The following is a 23041-nucleotide window of genomic DNA, read 5'->3' on the forward strand; positions in this document are numbered from 1 at the left end:
AACTTTAAGTTAAGCCTGCCTCGTGAAAAAAAAATCTAATTACTTTTGCGGGCCCCAAATTAAGTTATTTTCTACGTTTTATCGTCGACTCGACTACAAATATTATATCATCATTATAATTTACATCCGTCACTGAGCCGCGGTCGTCTACGCGTATTGTACACAGCAATGTTACGTATTTTGTTACAGATGTACTCCGGTTTAACGTGGACAACTGCTGGAGCGAGCGCTGTTAGCGAGCACCTATTAATCCTCCAATGAGTTGTGTAATATTTTGGAGTTCGGAGCGTAACGCTGGAGAATCGGGAAACACCACCACACCACCCAACACCACCCATCACCACCCAACCACCCAACACCACCCATCACCACCCAACACCACCCATCACCACCCAACACCACCCATCACCACCCAACCACCCAACACCACCCATCACCACCCCACCACCCAACCACCCATCCCCACCCAACCACCCATCATCACCCAACACCACCCAACACCACCCAACACCACCCATCCCCACCACACCACCACACCACCCAACCACCCATCACCACCCAACCACCCACCCATCACCACCCCACCACCCATCACCACCACACCACCCAACCACCCATCACCACCCAACATCACCCAACATCACCCATCACCACCCAACCACCCATCCCCACCCAACCACCCATCATCACCCAACACCACCCCACCACCCAACATCACCCATCACCACCCAACACCACCCATCACCACCCAACCACCCATCACCACCACATCACCCCACCACCCAACATCACCCATCACCACCCATCCCCACCCAACCACCCATCACCACCCAACACCACCCAACCACCCATCACCACCCCACCACCCAACCACCCATCACCACCCAACACCAACCAACATCACCCACCAAACCACCCAACCACACCTAACCCCCATCACCACCCATCACCACCCATCACCACCCACCCGTTGCCAGCCTAGTTCAAGTGTAAATCACTTACAGCTCCTTTTTTTAAATCCGCTACTGGATGAAGGCCTCCCCCACGCCGTGCCGGTCATGATGGTTGTTTGACCATACTTCACCACGCCGGTCAGTGCGTGTTGGAGGAGAGAGAGAGAGAGTTTTCCGTGCCGTTCATGTGGGACGCAGTCACTCACCTACTCTAGCCGCGGGGTGCTATCTACAGCGTGGTCCAGATGTCTCGTGACCCCCATCTAATGATCTCAAACGTTCAATTATATGCAAAGGAAAGCAATGTTTGGCGTCAATTTGGGGGGGGGGGGTCACGAGACATCTGGACCATCCTGTATGATGGGCGCAAGGGATCGCACCGTCAAAAGCGTCCATCCTCGCGTCCCCCCTCCTCCTCCTCCACCCGAGCCGAATTCCTGAAATCTTCCTCTCTGCTCCTACCGTGCAGCAGAGCTTCCTCTGCACGACTAGACCCCCCCACCCGCCCCGACCCCCCCCCCCCCCCGTCATGTCCTCAGAGCCACCGCAACTCTGCCTCTGTCCGCGGTGTCTCTCTCCGGGTCTCTGCGCCGCGTCTGTTCGTCTCTCTTCGTGTGTTTGTTCTGCTGCGCCACTCTCCCTCTGCACGTGCGACTCTCTCCGTGTGTTTACGCCGCTCGATCTCTCTCTCGATCTCTCGCTATCTCTCTAGCTATCTCTCTCTACATCTCTGTCCGTCTAGCTCCGTGTCCCGGTGTGTCCTCGTCTGTTTTCCCCCCGTGGCCCCCTCTCTGCGTCTCCGCGTGTCCCTCTGTGCACCGCGTCTCCGCGTGGTCCTCTCTGTAATATCTCTGCGCGTCTCCACTTCTCACTGTTGTCCTTCGCTCTCTGTCAAGACCCCCCCCCACCACCATCACCGCCTCCCCACTACCTCCCACCCGTTCCCCGCCACAGGGACCCACTTCGTGTTCAGGCGGCACAGCTCACGGGCGCCCCCCCCCTCTCATCCCCGATCGCCCTCCTCTCACCCCTCCCTCCTCTCCCTCCCACCGCTCAAAACCCCTTAGCAGCCCACCCCGCATCCTCCACCCCCTCCCCCTGACACCCCCCATCCCTCCCTCCCTCCCTCCTCCCTCCCTCCTCCCCCGGCCGCACGTGAACTCTAGCGTGCGCGCCCGGGTGACGTCGCGTCGGTGCCGGGGCGTTGTCTGCGCGGCGCGCGTGCGTGCGCGCGTGCTCGTTTCGTCTGTGTGTGTGTACGTGCGTGTGTGTGTGTGGGTGTATCCGCGCGTGCGTGCGTGCGTGCGAGCGAGTTGGTGCCAGTAGCCACGCACGGAGCAAAACTGCAGAAGCGAAAAATCTTCCTCGGGAGTGCAGCGCGCGCGGCCGACTGGATAACGGAGACCCTCACCTACACACTCGCATCGCGTTACCTGCCTACCTTGCTTACATTCCTGCCCACCTACCAGCCCATATACCTGCCTGCCCCCCCCCCTCCCGCCTGCCTCGTTACCCTGCCAGTCGCTAGCGCGAGGAGAGATATGTCAGCTCGCACGATCTAAATTTCAGCACGTTTCCGTACTCGACGCGGCGTCCGTAAGCAGTTGCAGAGTTTTAGTTCTGGCTGTGAAGGACGAACACAATGGAGACTTCGTTTGTCAACTCCGAGTCGCGGTTCTCCGTGATGGGCGATGGATCTCTGCGAGGGGGAGGAGGAGTAGGGTGAGTCTGCGTGCCGCTGTGCCACACACCTCCACCTGTCGATACGAACGACGCACACCTTGATGTGTGTGCAATTGGTGCCCATAATGTAAAGTGATATTCGCGTGTGTGTGTGTCGGAATATCTCCGTGTCTCTGTGTGTTCCTCTGTGTGTGTGTCTGTGTTTCATCGTGTGTCTCTGCGCGTGTCTCGTGTGCCGGTGTGTTATTGTGTGTGTGTGTGTGTTTACTGGACATATGTGATAAAGAGCTTCATAGCTCATCGGATTCCTCCAGTATAAATAAAGATTGTGATTCTGTCTGCGTGGGTGTCTGTCTGCTGTGTGTGTGTATGACGGTGTGTCTATGCGTGCGTGTCTGTGTGCGTAGAGACCGGGAATCGCTAGTCTAGTGGTTAGGGCAATGCGCTTTGTACGTATGTTGAACTTCTTTCGCACCGTACCAAGCCAACTGCGCTACGAACCCGGCGACCCGAAATCGATTCCTGCTCACGGCCAACACCGATTGACAATTATCTGAACCTGTCCGACCGGCCTTCCCCTCTAGGTCGACTCAGCCTCAAATGAGTGCCTGGTGCGATGTGTGAGAATTGGCACTGGGGATACAAAGGCGGGCGGGCGTGGTGCTGGTCACCCAACCCCGTCGTGTCCCGCGCCGGTCTTCATCGGTGCTCGCTAACATCACTTGCTCCAAAAATTACGTGAAGGCTATACGGGGGGCCTTTGCCTTGTGTGTGACCGTCTGTGTGTCTCTCTCATGTCCGACAGGATGGATTATCAGGCGTTCATGTACGGCGCACGATCGAGGCGAAGTATTAAGAGGGAAGATAGCAAGGTGTGTCACAGTTCACATTATAGACTGTACCGGTAACCCGAAAGCGGGCTTTTGTCTGGTACAACAAAAACAACAACAAAACTCGGCTTTAGCATTGCGCCAAGCACGGAAGGCGAATTACTCTGTTCACCGATGATTTCGATGGTTTGTGTGTTCATTTTAAGCGCGAGTTTTTTTTTTAAGCAATGTAGAACTTTGTCCTGAGCATGCCCTTTGAGTAAAGTCAATGGACGTCATAACCCTAATCTTTGGGGGCCTACATTGGAAAATGTTAGTTTTAGGATTTTCAGAGTTATGCACACAAAGTCATCGGTATTAATAACAATCAGGAGCGGTGGAGTCGTTCGCTAAATCTGTGCACCATTTGGGCACTTTAACATTTTTTGAATGTACATCAGTCATTTTCGACGTATTCGATATTCCCCTTTTTGAAGTTGCAGCTCAATGTCACTCGACTGCTGGACGAAGTCCGGTCATGGGGGGGGCTGGGTTGTATGACCATACTTCACCACGCTGCTCAGTGCGGGTTGGTGAAGGGGTGCTTGTAGGTAGCGGTAAGCGCGCTGCGCTATGAACCCGGCGACACGGGTTCGATTCCCGCTCACGGCCAACACCAGTGACAATTATCTGAACCGGTCCCGGGCCTCCCCTAGGTCGACTCAGCCTCAAATGAGTACCTGGTGCGGTGTGTAAACATCACCACTAGGGAGACAAAGGCAATCGGGCGTGGTGCTGGCCACCCACCCCCTCGTGTGCCGTTCTGGCCTTCATAGGTGCTCGCTAACAGCACTTGCCCCTACAGTCTGTTAAGGCTTTATGGGGGATCTTTGTCTTTGTAGGGAGTGGGGTGGGGGGGAGATGCCAAAACCGTTTCAGAAATCTCGTATCGCCAGTCGCCAGTAATGTGTTGCCGTGTCCGGGAATCAAACTGGGGCGGTCTGCTTCAGAACGGAGTGCGCAAGAGGCACGCCGGGCGTCACTGATCGGTCCACTGCTCTGCTCAACTCCCCGATGAAATGAATTTGCGCTCATGAATATGTATCCCATTTATGAGATATCATTAGCCCGTGTGTTTCATTTTCTACTTTGCTGTGTTGGTTGTTGTTGTTGACAACTGTGCCACCACCCCACCCACCATAAGCAGGTGGCTGTGTTCTGCTAGATTTGAGATGGAAATGTAAACTCAGACTGGGGTCCAGACACAACGAGGGCATTTGCTTTGGCGTTTGAATGCAGAAGAAAGAAATTAAGTTAAAACAAAAACACGAATAGGTTCAGGATCGGCGGGACCTGGACAGGTTTATTTTTTTTTTAATGAAAACTTCAATTGCCACGCGCGACGGGGAATCTGTGTTGACAATTTCAACTCGTTTTGCTTCGTACATACGAAGATATTAAGATTTGAAAGTATAGAAACGGACAACACGGCAAGTTCAATAAAAGTGTGTAGAAAACGACTGCTACGGGAATGGGAGCGGTGGCGCGGTGGTTTAGCGCACTGCGCTACAATCTCGGCCCGCCTGAGTTCAATTCCAGGTTAAAACATACGGCCAGTGATATCTTAACCAATCTCGGGCTACCCCCCCTCTAGGTTGACTCAGCCTTAAAAAGCGTTCCCAGTTCGATGCGTGTGTAGACATCAGCGATGTGGAGACAGAGGTGGCGGGTCGTTGTCTTTTCATTTTGCACCGCCCTTGATAGGCGCTCGCTAACATCACTCCGCTGTTGTGTGTGCAGGAGGGCTACAAGCTGCCGCACAGATTGATCGAGAAGAAGCGGAGGGATCGGATCAATGAGTGCATCGTGCAGCTCAAGGAGCTGCTGCCAGAGAACTTGAAGCTAGCGGTGAGTGAGCGAGTAAATTGGTGGGTGGGTGGGTGGGTGAGTGGTTGGGTGAGTGGTTGGGTGAGTGGGTGGGAGAGTGGGTGGGTGGGAGAGTGGGTGGGTGGGAGAGTGGGTGGGTGGGAGAGTGGGTGGGTGGGTGAGTGGTTGGGTGAGTGGTTGGGTGAGTGGTTGGGTGAGTGGTTGGGTGAGTGGGTGGGAGAGTGGTTGGGTGAGTGGTTGGGTGAGTGGTTGGGTGAGTGGTTGGGTGAGTGGTTGGGTGAGTGGGTGGGAGAGTGGTTGGGTGAGTGGTTGGGTGAGTGGGTGGGAGAGTGGTTGGGTGAGTGGTTGGGTGAGTGGTTGGGTGAGTGGTTGGGTGAGTGGTTGGGTGAGTGGGTGGGAGAGTGGTTGGGTGAGTGGTTGGGTGAGTGGGTGGGAGAGTGGTTGGGTGAGTGGTTGGGTGAGTGGTTGGGTGAGTGGTTGGGTGAGTGGTTGGGTGAGTGGTTGGGTGAGTGGGTGGGAGAGTGGTTGGGTGAGTGGTTGGGTGAGTGGTTGGGTGAGTGGTTGGGTGAGTGGGTGGGAGAGTGGTTGGGTGAGTGGTTGGGTGAGTGGTTGGGTGAGTGGTTGGGTGAGTGGTTGGGTGAGTGGTTGGGTGAGTGGTTGGGTGAGTGGTTGGGTGAGTGGTTGGGTGAGTGGTTGGGTGAGTGGTTGGGTGAGTGGTTGGGTGAGTGGTTGGGTGAGTGAGTGGGGGATTGGGTGGGTGAGTGAGTGGGGGGGTGGGTGAGTGAGTGAGTGGGGAGTTGGTTGGGTGATTGAGTGAGTGAGTGGGGGGGAGGATGGGTGAGCGGCAGAATGGGTGGGGGGTGAGCGGGAGAGTGGGTTGGGGGGTGAGCGGGAGGGTGGGTGGGGGGGGTGAGCGGGAGAGTGGGTGGGTGGGTGAGCGAGTGGGGGATTGGGTGAGTGGGGGATTGGGTGAGTGGGGGATTGGGTGAGTGGGGGATTGGGTGAGTGGGAGAGTGGGTGGGTGGGTGAGTGGTTGGGTGACCGGGAGAGTGGGTGGGTGGGTGAGTGAGTGGATGGGGGAATGGGTGGGTGAGTGAGTGGGGAGACTCTCTATGCGAGCGAACGAGTGTGAGATTGAGTGAATGTTTCCGTTTGTGAGCGATGAGTGGATGAGTAAGTGTAAGGGGGGAGGTGAGCGTGTGTGTATGTGAGAGTAGACTCAGCTTTGAAATGAGGACCTGTTTCGAGGTCTTTAACATCGGAATTCGTGGAGGCCCGAGTTCGAACCGGAGCCGGGCCTCCCCTTAGGTCGATTCAGCCTAAAATGAGTACCTGGTGGAGTGGTGATGACCGCCCACCCCTCGTGTGCCGTGCCGACCTTCATGGATGCTCGCTAACAGCACTTGCCCCAACGCTTTGTTAAGGCCACACGGTGGTGGGGGGGGGTCTTCTTTGTCTTTGTGTGGGGTGAGCGTGCGCGTGTCTCCTCTGCACGTGTGTGAGCCCGGCGCCTTGCGTTGTGTGTAAGATCTGCTCGGTGTGACAACGTGTGCGTGTCTTTGTGTGCTCAGCTAGCTTACGTATGAAAGCAAACATTTGGTGACACTGCTGCCTCTCTCTGACAGTGGTTGCACATGCAATGGGCCCTTCACAGTACACAGAGAAGCCACAGACTCTCCTGTGAAGAACGGTCATATATATTTGTGTAAGGCAGACGAATGTGATGAGTGTTTTTTTGTTAATTTTGCTTATGTATGTGCTTGTGAGAGCCAGGTTTCGCGTGCGTGTGTGTACATGTTTATCAGTCTTGTGTGTGTGTGTGTGGCCTGTGTTCGTGTGCCGCTCCTGTCTAGCGTGTTTGCGCCTTTGTGTTATCATGCAGTGAGTGTGTGTTTGTGTGTCAGGGCCAACTTTTGCGAGTGTGTTACTCTGGAAGGTTTTTTTTTTTTACACCTAAACATCTTTGACTTCAACCCGATGGCAGTTGTCCCAGCTCTGAGCGTTAATTACATGGGAAGCGACTTACTGCGAAGCATATACTTGGAATATGATTTCATAAAGACTTTCTATTTATGACTTTATGATATGGCACATAGTGTGTGTCAACTCATGGTGCGATTCGCAGTCATCAGTCCAAGGGCGGCTGGAGGTTATTGGCTTTAACGGCAGCGAATTAAAAGCCGCAGAATCGGCCATAATCATCGTTCTTGTCCATCCACAATCATAAGTATCTATAAATCATCATCCATCAGAAAGAAAAAAAACATCGGCAGCAGTAACAGCAACACCCATTGCTCGTAGCCATTATTTAGAATTATTATCCATCATCATCACGATCATCAATACCTCGGTGGCAGCAGCTATAGCCATCATCCATCATTGCCATCATGGGCCATCATCACACATCATCATCACGATCATCAATACCTCGGTGGCAGCAGCTATAGCCATCATCCATCATTGCCATTATAGACCATCATCACACATCATCATCTCACTAACCGACACATTAGTATTATCATCATCATTGGCAGTAAGCCATGCATCATTGTTATCATCATCTATTTTCCGTCATGTCTCTTCTATCATAATTGTCATTATCAACCATAATCAAACAATCAATCATCCATAATCACCTATCACCATCCATCACAATCCTTCCCAGGCAGTTCCTCCTGGGTCGATAAAATAGGCGCCACACATTGTTGAGGTTGCACAACTTGGTTGGTGATAGAGAGCGCTTGGACAGACTGCTCCCTGCCACAGGAACGTGGAATTCCCACTGGCTCTGTAATCCTAACGGAGATCGGCCAGCCATTTCAGTGTGGGCGACCTAACTCACGTTATCATGCAAACGTGGCCCCAGAGTCAACAGGCCTCTGGCGTCTGCGTTCAGATTCTTTTGGGGGGTTTTGGGTTTACACAGGTGCTGGGAACCAAAGGCAATTCTCAGAACTTTGGCAGCGATGCTTATGTGTGGGTGTGTGGGGAGCGGTGGTGCAGCGGTTAGCGCTACGCTGCGCTACGAAACTGGCGACCCGAGTTCGATTCCCGCTCACGGCCAACACCGGTGTAACGATTATCTGAACCGGTCCTGGGCCTCCCCTAGGTCGACTCGGCCTCAAATGAGTACCTGGTGCGGTGTGTAAACATCGCCACTGGGGACGACGAAGGCGATCGGGCGTGGTGCTGGCCACCCACCCCCTCGTGTACCGTTCCGGCCTTCATAGGTGCTCGCTAACAGCACTTGCCCCAACAGTCTGTTCAGGCTACACGGGGGATCTTTTTCTCTGGAGGGAGTGAGTGTGCGCAGGCAGTCTGGCAATTTAGGGGAATTCCGAAATATCAGAGTGCAGGTTCCTTGTTAATTTTGTTGTTGTTACTCTGCGGGATATTTGGAGGAAATGACGGACGACGCAGCATTGTTTACTCCCACGAGTCTAGAGGTTAGAGAGGTCTAATGATTCACCACCGATTCAACGCATTGTCGCGAGTCGATTGAACAATCAATTCTTGTTTCTCGCTTTTGGTGGCTGCAGCAGTCGCCTTTCTGCGCACTGGTACGACAATGCTGAACGTCAAATGACTCGATTATTGAGCTAACAACACACTTGTATCGCATCGAATCGGGTGCGCTCATTCATGTTTAAAATCCGTCATCAATCCACTGCTGGATGAAGATAGCCCCCTTCCCACGCCGCGTGCGTCACGTGACTTTATTGACCCATACTTCATCACGCGGGTCAACAGCGCGGGTCGGGGCATGGAGGGCGCTGGGCCGGCGGGGGGTGGTAGGGGGGGGGCAGGACAGATTCGGGTAAATCATTCGCTGCCGATGTGAGTCACAGCAACGGCCAGGAATAGAAGTTGGGTCGCAGAAGCAAACGTCCGAACACGGCCCACCCACCCGCCCACCCGCCCGCCTACTCGCTCACTCTCACGCCTTGTTGGATTCTTGGTGGCTCGATTGAAATCCCACGAAGCAGCAGCGCCAGGCGTGTGGCACGCACGTGGGACGGATCCGCAAACAGCGTGCGCATGCCGCGTGTTGGTCGCGTTGTTGGTCTCGAGGCGGCTACGTGGAGCTCGCGCTATTGATCCTTGGCCCATTGTTCGACTCGGAGGCTGTTCCCCCCTTTCTCACACGTGCCACTCTGCAAAATAAACTGCTTTTCGCGAGAGAGGTGGTGGAGGGGTGGTGGTGGCTTGCAACTCCACGGGTTGGCTTATTGCCCTGCTCGAAACCGCCGCGGTCGTATTGTGTTGTGAAAACGGCAACCCCCAAGTCAATACCGGGCCGTACACACAAACAGCACTCGCACAAGACCGTGCGTGTGGCTGTTAACACCTTGGATGGAGCGGTGGCGCAGTGGTTAGCGCGCACTGCGATATAAACCCGGCCACCTGAGTTCGATTCCCGGGGGCCACCAATAACATCGGCGGTGACCGATATCTGTACCGGTCAATGACCGCGTAGGGACAGCTGCCGCTGGGGAGGTCCCCGTGGGTTAGACTGCAGCAGGCATTGCAGTGGTTGTGATGAGATGTTGATGTAAGGCTGCTTTGAGTCATTTAAGCACTCGCTGTCAATGCCAATCCATAAGCTCTAAATCCTTGTCTTCTTCCACCGTGGTCCTGTGCAGACGCTGGGACACTTGGAGAAGGCCGTGGTGCTGGAGCTCACGGTGCAGCACATGCAGGCCCTCACCGCGCTCTCGCAGCAACAGAAGGAGCACATCGCGGCCCTGCAGAGCGGTACGGCTCAACACAGACAAACACTCACACGGCCCTGGCCACGAATCCACACTCTCATGCCCGCTCAAACCAGCGGGAGCAAAAACTCAACTAAACTTTTAACCAGCTAAGACCCACTCGCTAATATAGCTGTTGTTTCAGAAGCGACCTGGACACAAATGATATTTCAATGAAGTGGCTTATCACGTGCAAATTTATAGCAGCCAAATACTCTGAATGCGCGTTGATTCTAAATGTGGAGGGAGCAACCGGAGGACCCGGAGAAAAAACCACGAGACCACGGGGGGAGAGAGAGAGACACGCAAATTACAAATATGCAGCAGGTGTCAGGGTCGGGTTCGAACCCACGACCTCCTGTATACATGGCGAGGTAGTTAACATCTCGCCACCGTGACTAACCACGGAGTGGCAGCCAAAGCAGGGAACACGCCCTCGAGAATTTCCACCTGGGAGATGGAGCGATGAAATCGGAACCACGTGCAGTTACTCCATGGATTTTTGCATCACAGGACTGTGAGCGGTGGCGACGGTTTTGGGGAGTCATTGGCTTGATCACGGCTGATGGTGATATGGTGATAATGATGATGATGATGCCAGGTAGAGCAAGACGGAAATTAGATAACGTGCACAAGTTAGAGACGTCATATTGAATCAGAATATTTATTTATACTGGAGGAATCTGATTAGCTATAAAGCTCTTTTTCACCGATGTCCAGTCGAGGAGGGTAAGGAAGTTACAACAACAAACGATACCAAAACGCGATGGTAGTGCAAAGTACAATAAAGGTTAACAAATCACCCAAAAACATACTAATACAACTAAACCATGCACCGCCATCCCTACCAGGCAAAGCCCACCGGGGTTTTAACTTCTAACTCGGAAGCGACCTGGCCACAAGTGACAAAGTGGCGCACCACGTGGGAATTTAGAGCGGCGAAATAATCTAAATAATAATCTAAATACGCATCTGAATAATCAAAATAATAATAATAATGTAAATAGTAGTCTACATAATAATCTAAATCACAACCTGAATAGAAATCTTCATAATAATCTAAATAATCATCATAATAATCTAAATACTAATTAAAAAAAACTAAATAATCGTCTGAATAATCTAAATACTACTCTAAATAATAGTGTAAAAAACAATCTAAATAATAATCTAAGTAACCCCGATGCGTGTTTCCTCAATGTGAAGCGAAAAAGACCCCGTTAAAACAAAGGTGGCTTTGGGTACCAACGGACATTAGCTCACGGACGGGTGGTGGGGGGTGGACGGGTGCGGGGGGGGCCCCTACGAAGATTGCTTCTGGGGTTAAGAGCGCCCCCGTTGGCCACACTTGGGATGAGCGCCCCATCTGGGTAAGTGGACCCCCCACCGCCGCACCGCGCCCGCCGTGGTGGTCCCAGCTGAGTCTAAACGACTCCCAAAATAGACACGGGGGGGGGGGGGGGACCCAAATGAGATGACCGCCGCTCGGCGTCTCCCCCTTCAAGGTATTTATAATCCCACTGTTATTCAGGGCAACGCGGAGCAGCACCTGTGGGTTGCAACCCCAACGAATTTCGCATTAAATTGTTGTTGTTGTTTACCAAGAACACGGCGAGTGATGGACATCACTCGCCGTGTTTTACATCACTCACCGTGGGTCTTCACTCGATTTCAGTGGGTGGGTGGAGCGGGGCGGGGTGGCACTTTCGCCGATAAGACATCATCAGTGCGAGGACTGTCACGCATTTGAAACCCATTGGGGTTTGGCAGTACGATAATGATGGGAGGGTGGGGGGAGTGTTTTCACATTTGTGTAATTGTCGGGGGGGGGGGGAGGGCCGCACTAAAAGGCCACCGGGGGCCACCCGCGGGCCTTGCGATGAAGAGCCCCTGCGAGTGGCCGCCAATGCCACCGATGCCACTGATGCCGCCGATGCCACCGATGCCACCGATGCCACCGATGCCACTGATGCCACTGATGCCACCGATTCCATTTCCCGGGCGGCGGTAGCTGAAACAACGGAGGTGCCCTAGCCGGTGCGTGCCGGTGTGTGCCGGTGAATATCAGCACCGGGTAGAAGGCAGCCGAGATGGGCCGTAGTTGCAGTCCACGCCAATTCCATCGGGCATTGAGCCAGTCGTAGTAGGTGCTCGCTAACAGCACTTGACCCAACATTCCACAATGCCACAGGGGGTGGAAGAGGGTTTAATTTGATTTGTGTTTGCAAAATTGCGGTGATGATCTCAATTTACGTGCAGCAGTGAAGATGTATCGTGGCATTGCAGGACTGCCAGGAATGACAATAGCGTAGGGAAACTTTCATTCGGCAGTAGGTAGACACTCGCTGATGCGCTCTACTGCTGATGATGATGGTGATTGCAGAGCGCTGGATATGCCAGCCGTAGAGGCGTTTGATGCGTGGCCTAAACGGGTGAAGGGGCAGCCCTGCAATGTCTCGCTCGCGCCACCGCTGGCGGAAGGGCATCCACCCGAGGCAACTCTAGAGAGCCCTCACCCTCTCTCTCTCTCTCGAGGGAATATTTGGCCTACTCTTCCACGCCGGTCACACATCCTGGAAGTACCCAGACTTCTTTGCCCCACAACGCACGCGACCTTTCCCTATCGACTCAACTGGCGTCTCCGATTAGCACGGTTGGCTACGTAGGGTGTGAAAGAAGTTCAACATGCGTGCGAACCCACTCATACTCGTGGGTGAACAGAGCGAATTAAAGGTTACGAATCCAGTGGATTTCCACCATCGCACCACCCTAATGAAGCTTAAGTCTGCCCCATGCAATAATTAATAGAACGCGCGCGGGTTATTTCTGTGCCGTTACCATTGGCAGCCACAATAGGGGTGGCACGGCGAGGGTGGCGGGGGGCGGGTAGCATGCACGGTGGCGGCGTTGCGCCCTGAGATTAAATCGACACGGTGGGGGGGGGGGGGTATATGCCGGGGTGGTGGAGGGAGGCACCCCCACTCTCACCAGCGCCCCCCCCCCCCACGGGGGGCGGTGAGAGTGGCGGCGATGGCAGATCCACACCGCTTCGCTCCACTCCCTCTAGTGTGGGGAGGCACCAATGCTAAATTCGGACGGTGCATGCCATCAACACTTCGTCCTGCTGCCTGCTGCTGCCGCTGCTCCCACTCGTGTGATCACACCCAGACGCGCCGCGTTGCGGGTGTGCCACAGTCAGGTGACAGGGTGCTAATGCAAGTTGGTGTTTTGGAACGCTTTCTCCAACTGCGCTCGAAAGTGTTAATGCGGTGCTTCTCGGCCCACTTGGTACCCCCCCCCCCCCGCCGCCGCTCTGCCCCAATCAAGACCACTGGTCTCACGTGCCCCCCCCTAACCCCCTAAACTCACCACCCTCCCCCGCCCGCCCGCTCCCCCATCCTCGTCCCACTCATGGCAATTAAGAATCTGCATTGCGGTGCAGTGCACGAGTTGTTTGAACCTTTCTACCAAACTGCGGTGGCCATGCTGTCAGGCGAACGTCCTTCCTTGGGCTGCCACTCCATCGTCAGTGTCAACCGACATCACGACAGCTCATTTTGACGCAGCCCGCGAGATTTTCTGACCGAGGTTTGCGAATTGCGGGAATATAAATAATTATTGTGACAAATTCGCTTTTTGTATATATATACACTGGTGTACCACCAATACATCACATTTACTTTTCTTAGCATTCCGTATTTAACATCCCTTATCAACGTCCACAATCGCGGCTTTAAGGAAACTACCAAAACCATTCTTGGAAAGTGGCTGTTAGGTTTTGGAAGGGGGCCCACCTCTGTGTGGCAGTCATTTGCCTGGAGATAGTTTTGACCAGGAACCAACCAATTTGGGTTTTAGCACCCTAGTGGTGCGAAAGAACTTCAACATGTATGTGTCTGTTGAATTTCTTTCGCGCCGTACGTAGCAGACGGAGAGATGACTTCACAGAGGTCAGAGGCCACGGCTGGACATGGGGGCAGCTGCAGCTGGCCGTCTGGAACGCTCTTCCTTCCGATAGGAGAAAGCCACTGGAGCTATGCACTTTCAAATCTCAATTGAAAACGAATTTCTTCAGAACTGCTCTTTGTGTTTAGTTTGTTATCCTTCCACCGCACCTCTGATTCCACGGTTTGCTACGTACGGTGCGAAAGAAATTCCACTTGCAGTACATGCCTTAAAATGCAAACTGTGGCTGCTGCTGCGGGGTGTTATTCAAACGAGTTGGGATGGCCTTCCTAAGAACTGGCGCTAAATAGAAATTCCTCGTCGGCCAAGGCGGTCGTCAGGTTTTGTGTCGGTCTAACGCATGCATCATCATGCTTTCTCTTTTCTTTACATCCCTGTGTTAATCCACTGCTGGATGAAGGCCTCCTTCACATCACGTCAGTCATGATGGGTTGTTTGGCCGTACTTCATCAGCGCTGGTCGGTATGGATTTAAATTTAGATTTAAAGCTTTCGTGACTGCAGGGATTCATCTTTTTGGTTCTTTCGGTAAAGTCACGTAGAATGGAAATAATAAAATAATAAAAATAAAACATAATAAAATAATTCTCACGACGTTTCGGCCACAACGCAAGCAGCCGTCCTCAGGTGAAGAACAGGTCTGTCAGAAAGACAGCGTCATTCAGACGCTGTCTTTCTGAGGACGGCTGCTTGCGTTGTGGCCGAAACGTCGTGAGAATGATTTTATTATGTTTATTTTTATTTTTTTATTATTTCCATTCTACGTGACTTTACCGAAAGAACCAAGAAGACGGTATGGGTTTGTGAAGGAGACGGATTGGAGCCCAGTTAGCTGTGTTCGCGGATTATATCACTTGCGCGGCGATGTCAGCCGTGGCCAGGGAATCGAACTCAGGTGGCGGGGGCTGGTAGCGCAGCGCGCTCCGCAGCTGTGAAAGAAAATCTTTACATCTCATCGGATTCCTCCGGCGTATAAATAAATATTCTGATTCTCAGAAAGAGGTGGATGAGTCGGTGGAGCTAAACATCAGAGGGGGAAGGTCAGCACACTCGTCGCATTCAGCCCTGCGGGGAACGTCAGGAATTGGGGGGGGGGGGGGGCGGTCAACGAGGAGGGGAGGGGGGGGTAAGGAATGAGGTGGGGGTGAGGGGGGGGGTGCAAGAGGAATGGGGGGGGGGGGACCCCCTCGGCAGCATGCCGACCGCGTTGGGGGGGCGGGCGGGGGGAGCTGTCCCGATGGGTGGGGCCTGCCCACACATTGCAGACATAAATATCCACGTATTTCACGCCAGCCTTTCTACAGTACACGCGGCCACTAATTGCCCTCCCGAGGAAACGAGGCGTTGTAATTGAGGCAGGGGAGGGAGGGAGCGGGCGAGCGAGCGAGAGAGAGAGGGCAGAGAGAAGGTTAGGGATAGAGGGATGGAATGGGTGATGGGAGCGATGGGAGTGATGGAAGGTAAACGCTAAGGTATTTGTTATACTACCAGGTAACGCCCACTGAGCTATCTAGCTATATGGCTATTTTACAGAAGCAACCTGACCACGGATAATAACTCAACAAAGTGGCTTATCTTCTTGGTTCTTTCGGTAAAGTCACGTAGAAGGGAAATAATACAATAATAAAAATAAAACATAATAAAATAATTCTCACGACGTTTCGTCCACAACGCAAGCAGCCGTCCTCAGGTGAAGAACAGGTCTGTCGGACTGACATTCAGACGCTGTCCGACAGACCTGGTTTGCTTGCTTTTAACAAATGCCGCTGCGTAATATTGGTACGGGAAGCCAAGAGGCAATTGATTAAAATACGTGAAGACAGAACGAGTGTCAGCTTATATATTATTTTAACACGTATCGAGAATTCGGCCTGACTGAGCAACCCACTCATGGGGCAACGTCAGCCTAAAGTTCAACATTGCCTTAAGCGTGATGCCAAATAAAATTGTACAATTTTAATAATTTTCTCCCCATGCAGTGTGACACCAAAGCGAAGAAGGTAGCGTACAGAGCCCGCTAGCAGCAGTCACTATTCAGGACATAAGTTCAAATCCCGTCCAGGGTAAGCTCTGTCATCACCGTCGTCGTCACCGCCGTCACCCCTTGCTCTCAGGCTGGTAAACAAAGCGGCACATCGTGTTGGAGCTTGCATGTTGTACGTGCTCTCCTTGCACGGCTGCTCATCTCAAGGAAGTGTAATTCCCACCACTGGCTTAAGGACCACCGGCCCGAGCTGAGGGCCACCCACCCTGCTAATTATAACACGAGGGCACTTTGACTTTTCATTATTTCTGTGTAGCTCATGTGCACACTTCATTGATGAGGCGTGCTCACAGGATTGCAACACGCGGCTTCTGGCACTTGTGCGGAGATTCAAATAGCCCTAGCGCGGTGACTTGCACTCTTGAGCACTTGGGTGGAGGAGAGGGGGGGGGGTGACGAGTGAGGTTTGCACGTCGCTGCACTGAGTCATTTTGATATTTCAACTTCGGTTTCTGGATTAAAGTTCGACCGACATGGTCACGTACGTCGGCCAGTTTTTTGGGCATGCAGCGCATTATAAAGACGGTGGAGGGAGCGGTGGCACAATGGTTTTGGTGGCACTGCACCATGAAACCGTCGACCTGAGGTTGATTCTCGGCTTGGGCTAATGTCAGTGTGCAAGTGACATTTGAACCGGGCCTGGGCTCCTCTCCCCACTATTGTCAATCCACGCTGACTAGCGTGCTGAAGTGTGGTCAAATAACCGCCGTGGTCAACACGGTTGTGGGGAGGTCTTCATCCATTCTAGATTTGAAGCTTTCGTGACTGCAAGGATTCATATTCTTAGGTTTTTTCGGTAAAGTCACGTAGGTAAAACATTAAAATTAATAAAAGTAAAATAAAATAAAAATCACGACGTTTCGGAGGCAACACAAGCTTCCGTCTTCAGGTGGAACCGTCACAGCCACGACAGCTGTATCAAGTAAATGATACAGCTGTCGTGGCTGTAATGTTTTACCTACGTGACTTTACCGAAAAAAACCTAAGAATAGGTCTTCATCCAGTAGTGGTTTGACAAAGAACGGTATAAATTTCGATTTAAAGCTTCTTTCGTGACTGCAGGGATTTTATCTTCTTGGTTCTTTCGGTAAAGTCACGTAGAATGGAAATAATAAAATAATAAAAATAAAACATCATAAAATAATTCTCACGACGTTTCGGCCACGACGCAAGCAGCCGTCCTCAGGTGGTGCCGAAAGAACCAAGAATAAAGAACGGTATATTAGTATTATCATATAAACCATTGGGATTGCCATCCGGCCCTGTATTGGTGTTTGCCAGACATGTAACGATGGATAAATTCATTGATTAAAACCGATTCAATACACTCGTGATAAAATTCATAATCTGTGGAAGAATTGATAGGTATGGCCTATGCAAATAATGTTCATATTACTCGCTAATGTTACTTTTCTGCTAATGTAGCATACAAAACTGTACAAATAAATACGTAACAAAAACACTGTTATTAACAACACAATTTAGATTCAAAAGTGAGGACGAGAATTAAAAACATAAACGAAGACAATTCTTGAATCGAATCGCAAACCAGAATCGCGACGGTTCATCTCACATTCGCCGCGGTGGCGAGGAGATGTTAACTCCCTCGCCTGGTGTGCAGGAGGTCGTGGGTTCGATCCCTACACTGGCGCCTGCTGCATATTTGGAGTTTGCGTGTTCTCCCCGTGGTCGCGTGGATTTGTTCTCGGCTCCACATTTAGAATCGACATCACGCGTTTCGAGTATTTGGCTGCTATCAATGTCCACGTGATGGCCAAGTCGCTCTGATGAAGAGTTACACAGCTCCGTCGGCCTTACCTGGTGAAATAAAGAAAGTTCGTTATTTAATGACATTCACACACGTGTGGAAATCTGGGACTGGAACATTAACCCCATGAAATGCGAGAGGCGGGTGCTAGAATTAGTAATGATCAGCGTCTCATGTATCGGGTGTCCAACCACATAAAACTAGAGATACAAGCGGCTTTATGGCAGGCACACGATGATGCCTCTTTAATAACTTTACGTTGAGAACTTTCGCTACCAATACCGAGAGCACAATTCCGCTCCGCAATAGGCGTTCCGTACTCTGACGCTTGCCGCTGCCCATTTTCGCAAACTTTTATTCCTACGAAACCGCTGAATTTGTGTCCTTTGGTTGCGTCAAATGACAGTACAAATAATTTACAGCCACATGTTGAATCCACGATTGGAATGATGTCTCCCCCGTGCCACGTTGGCCATGGGGGGATGTTTTGACCATACTTCACCACGCACGTCAGTGGCGGTCGGTGAAGGAGTGTGAGCCAGAACCAGTTGGTATTATATCACTTGCCAATGATCTTAGCCAGGGATGGGAATCAAACTCAGGTTTGTTGGATTCATGGCGCCAACACTCAATCGCAGACCTGTTGTGTGACCATATTAACGGTCGGTATTGATCAAATACTGTCATTTATGGCCAGGTCACTTCTGAAAAAGAGCTCGATAGCTCAGTGGGCCTTACCTGGTAAAATAAACATAAATAGGGAGGTAATCGATGGGTACAGCGATCATGTATCAAACACACGCGCACATGAACAATAAAAAAAAAAAGAAAATTGTAAAGTTGAGTCATAGTGACTGGGATAAAAAAAAGTAAAATCGCCTTCACTTTGTGCGAGCGAGTGAGATGACGTTTCTGCTCTGCGCGTCTCTGTCACAGGCGAAGCGAACGCTGCCATGGGCTCATCGTCATCACCGCCGTCGTCGTCACCGCCATCGACTCCCCTCTCATCGTCGCTGTCGTACAGCGCTGGCTACGAGTCGTGCGCACGCGAGGTCATGTCCTACCTGGGACGCACGGAGCGCGCCTCCGGACCGCGGCTCCTCAGCCACCTGCAGCGCGCGGTCGGACGCGTTGAGCTCGATCCAAGCCCGCCCGCCGAGAACAACAACCACCAGCAGCAGCAGCAGCTGATGCCGGCGAAGGTCCAGTACCTGCAACAGAGGGCGCAGCAGTCACACTTCTCCAGCAGCGGCAGCAGCAGCAGCGGCAGCAGCAGCAGCGGCGGCGATGACGAGTCGGCGCCCCGGCGCAACTGCGTGCCGGTCATCCAGCGCGCTTGCGCCGCCGCCGCCACCGCCGGCGACGCGAGCGGCAGCGACGACACGGACACGGACAGCGGCTACGGCGGCGAGGGCGCCGGGCCCTCCCCGGCGGAGCCGTCCGGGGGGGCGGAGCGCACGACCCCCCCCCCCGCCACCGCCGCCGCTGCCGCGCGTCAAGCGCGAGGGCGACGCGCCCGAGGCCCCGTGCGGCGGCACCGTCGCCAAGCGGCCCCGGCCGTCGAGCCCGCCGACGGAACGGCCGCGCGCGGGCGCCGTCTCGCGCGGGCAGCAGCAGCTCGCGCCGCCGCCGCCGCCGCCGCCGCCTCCCCACCCGGCCCTGTGCCTGCCCTTCTACCTGTTCCCCCCGTCGGCGGCGTACCTGCAGCTGCTGCGGGAGAAGAGCGGCCTGCGCGACTACGCGTGGCCCGCGCAGCCGTTCCCCTTCGCGTACGGGCCGCAGCAGCCGGCGCCGCGGCCCGTCTCCCCGCACCGGGGCGACTGAGCGGCCGACGGTCGCTCGAGAGGAGAGAGAGGGAGAGACGCTCTGCGACCCGCGCACGAGAGACGCGCCTCGGGCTCGCGGTCGGCGGAGTTCCCCTCTCGTGAACGATTTTGTAAAGAGAGAGGGAAGGGGGTATAAAAAAAAAACCCTCGCACGAACTTTGCGGCCAGCACCCCCCCCCCCACCCCGCGCAAAAGGCGACGATGCCACGCCACGAGAAACGGGACAACGTAGAGAATTATCCACGACGCAGAGCGACTGCAGCATATCGTGTGTGTGTGCGTGCGCAGTGCAAAGCGATAACGCTAAGTTCATTCCGATGATGATGACTCCCTCCCAGTGATGAAGTGATATACATACACACGTACACATCAGCACGCACGCACGCCCATACACGGATACGCGTTGGGGTCAAGGTCAAGATGTCATCGTGTCTGGGTGTAACCTGCCCCTTGTTCAGCCTGCACCACGTGCAGCAACATCCTCTTCCCGACGGCATCGACAGCACACGAGGGAAACGTTGCCTGCAAATTACTCAATTGGGTAAATGTACGCAGCAACATCGCCCTCTCCTGGCACTCTACAGAATATCCATCTGTGCCACACCGTGCCTTTGTGATAGCGTTGTGCAATAAGAATGGAACGAATACCAACTCTACCATCAATATTTTAATAGTATAGCTACGTCTGAATGTCCACGCTGCTTCCCCTATCCTGCCACGCGAATTCTAATTTCCTGCGCGTGTACTCGTTACATTCAAGGGTTAGAAGCGTCTATTCTGTTTGGGGTTTTTTTTCTTCAAGTCCAGTTCTGAGAAACGCCAACGCAACTCTCCTGCATCAAGCACACGTCCCTGAATACTGAGGTCGGCCTCCCCACCCCAAAAACACGCGCCCAAATGCGTGCACAGTCACGCACGCGTGCACAGGCACACACACACACACACACCCGCTCCCCTGACATCAGACGGAGCGTGAGACGCGTGGCATCGTGGAAACAAATCTCGCACGACGGTGCGTTGGCAGAAAAAACAGCATCGGTCGCTTCGCAATCTTTAAATCTCTGCGCACATTGCATATATGAGGATTATTTATTTTTTATTTAGCCCTTTTTTTATTATTATTATTACAAGAGTCCATTCGGAAACCTCTAGTGGCGGTGCGCTCCGTGCGCGAGAGAACGGCTCTGCGAGATTTCCTGCTGAACTCCCCTCGACAATAACGAAAAATCCATCGGGTGGCCGTCTGAATCTTTGCAGCGGCAGGAGGCACTCTTGCCAACGCACTCCGCTACGATGCGGCCACGCCAACGCTGTAATTCAGTGCCAACTTAATTGAAGAACGAGAAATTGGCGACTGTGATTTTAATCCAGCGATGGCCGTCTCTCAGAACGTTGACCTCACGCGGTCAGGAACAATTTAAAAACATCATTTGGGGAAGACATTGAGCAAGTCGGAGGGAGTCATAGACACTTCAATAAACAACAAAAATATATAAATATACAGCACCTGTGAGATATATATAGGATAAACAACTTAAATGTGGCAAGAGTGAGTAAACGGTTCGGCATAGAGGCTTTTGCTGCCCATGCCTTTGCTGACAAATAGCATCGATCAATGATCGTGGTTTAAATTTCCCTTCAAATGGACTTTTACATTTGCACCATAAAACACATTGGTCGTCGTATATTATAACTCAACCCGTACACGGCATTGTCCGTGCGGCAATACGTAATATATTTTGTGTAGGCGCGCATTGTCGCAAATGACATTGCATAGTACTTGGAGCGATGGGCATTATTGTGTGTGTGTGTGTGTGATTAGATGCTGAGCGCGCGCGTGTGTGTGTGTGTTTGTGTGTGTGCATAGACGCTGTGTGTGTCTGTGTGTCTCGTTGCTGTGTAGTAGCCAAGGCTGGTCCGGGCAAGTGAGCACTGATTTCCATAGCACGAGTCGAGGATTACGTCGGCATATAAATACGCATATGCTGCTGCTGATGCTGTTGTTTTGTAAAACGCCTGCGTTGATGAAATGGCCGGGGTGAATTTGCAATTTGGTTCCAATTTTGGCCGATTTTGACCGGCAACATTTACCTAAAAGTTTTTCTGTTGCGGAAAAAAAAGAAAACGTACAATTTAGTTGGCCAAATTTGGACACATTTTTAAAAAAGTATATATTTTAATTGCCCAAATATATCAAATAAATATTAGTTGCCAAAATCTGGACAAATTTGGTCGATGCTACCCACAGTGGGCAACTGCCATTGCAACTGCGGGGAGGAGAGTGGCAACTTCCAATCGGATCGCGGGCGGTGGCAACATGAGCGTCGCTTTCCCACCAGGCTGGTGCTGAATGGCCAGGCAGAACGCGGTCACCCGAAGTCAATGGACGTCTCGTGGTTGTCATCTTTTCTCGCGGTCAACGTGTTGCCATGGCAATTGGCCGGCTACAATTGTCCTAGAAATAAAATCCCCCCCCCCCCCTAAGCGCATCGTGGACCTTTAGGGCGGCCAATTTTTGGGACGGCGAATTCGAATTGTGGCCATGTCAACTTCTATCATCATCATAGGTTAATCATCATTAGTCATCATGATCCCTCCAGGGTGGATAAAAAGAGTAGCACCTTGGTGAGTCTGCACTAATTGGTGGGGGAGCGGTTTCTCTGATTAAGAGCAAACTGCTCAATGCCATAGATCTGTGGCAAATCTCACCACTGCCTAAGCATTTCCAATGATGACTGATGATGATGACTACGACGCCGATGATGATGATGGGTACCTCCCCAGGCCCGTTTTAACACGGGAGGAGTCACTGATGACGACTCATTTTGACTTTGTACTCAAATTGCACAATTCTGAACGCACCTTTAGATTTAATTTCGTGTCTAGCGTTGCACTTTGACTTTGCAAAGTGACGTGCTGTGGTAATGATGATGATGACAATGATAATAATGGTAACAATTATGATAATACATTGTGCGCGCGCGTGCGTGTGTGTATATATGTATATGAATAGCTGGTACTTTGCCTGTGCGTGGTAACGTGTATTGTAACGGACATCTCCTGTGCCCCACGTGCCTGGCTTTTTTGAGCTGCCACGTGCCGTTGTCAGTCGTTCCGTCTCGTTATGGTGCCTTAGTTTGGGGCTCTCCCGAGTCCGCGTTAGGAAATTTTCCTCCGCAATGTTATCTCAAAGAGACCGTAGGTTTATGCTAATCATCGTTAACCCTCTCAAGCCAGTCGACGACATTAAGTGGAAGGTGTATTGACCACGCGCTGTACAAAATCGCAGATCGACGCGCGGACGACAACGTGACTTCTATAACGCAACCATTAAATAAAAGTCAAGAGTTTCTAA

General features: G+C 52.4%; 1 protein-coding gene across 1 annotated transcript; it reads left to right on the top strand.

The window, feature by feature from the left end:
- Positions 1 to 2084: 2084 nt before the first annotated feature.
- Positions 2085 to 23041, top strand: LOC144729408 (uncharacterized). The gene is given in 6 exon segments (XM_078609677.1): positions 2085 to 2675; positions 3442 to 3508; positions 5246 to 5353; positions 9976 to 10087; positions 18797 to 19524; positions 19526 to 23041. Coding segments are annotated over 6 exon segments (1254 nt in total). The 5' UTR covers positions 2085 to 2595; the 3' UTR covers positions 19685 to 23041.

Source organism: Lampetra planeri, chromosome 32, assembly GCF_965212315.1.
Source record: "Lampetra planeri chromosome 32, kcLamPlan1.2.h2, whole genome shotgun sequence".
In the NCBI taxonomy this organism is placed as follows: Eukaryota; Metazoa; Chordata; class Hyperoartia; order Petromyzontiformes; family Petromyzontidae; genus Lampetra; species Lampetra planeri.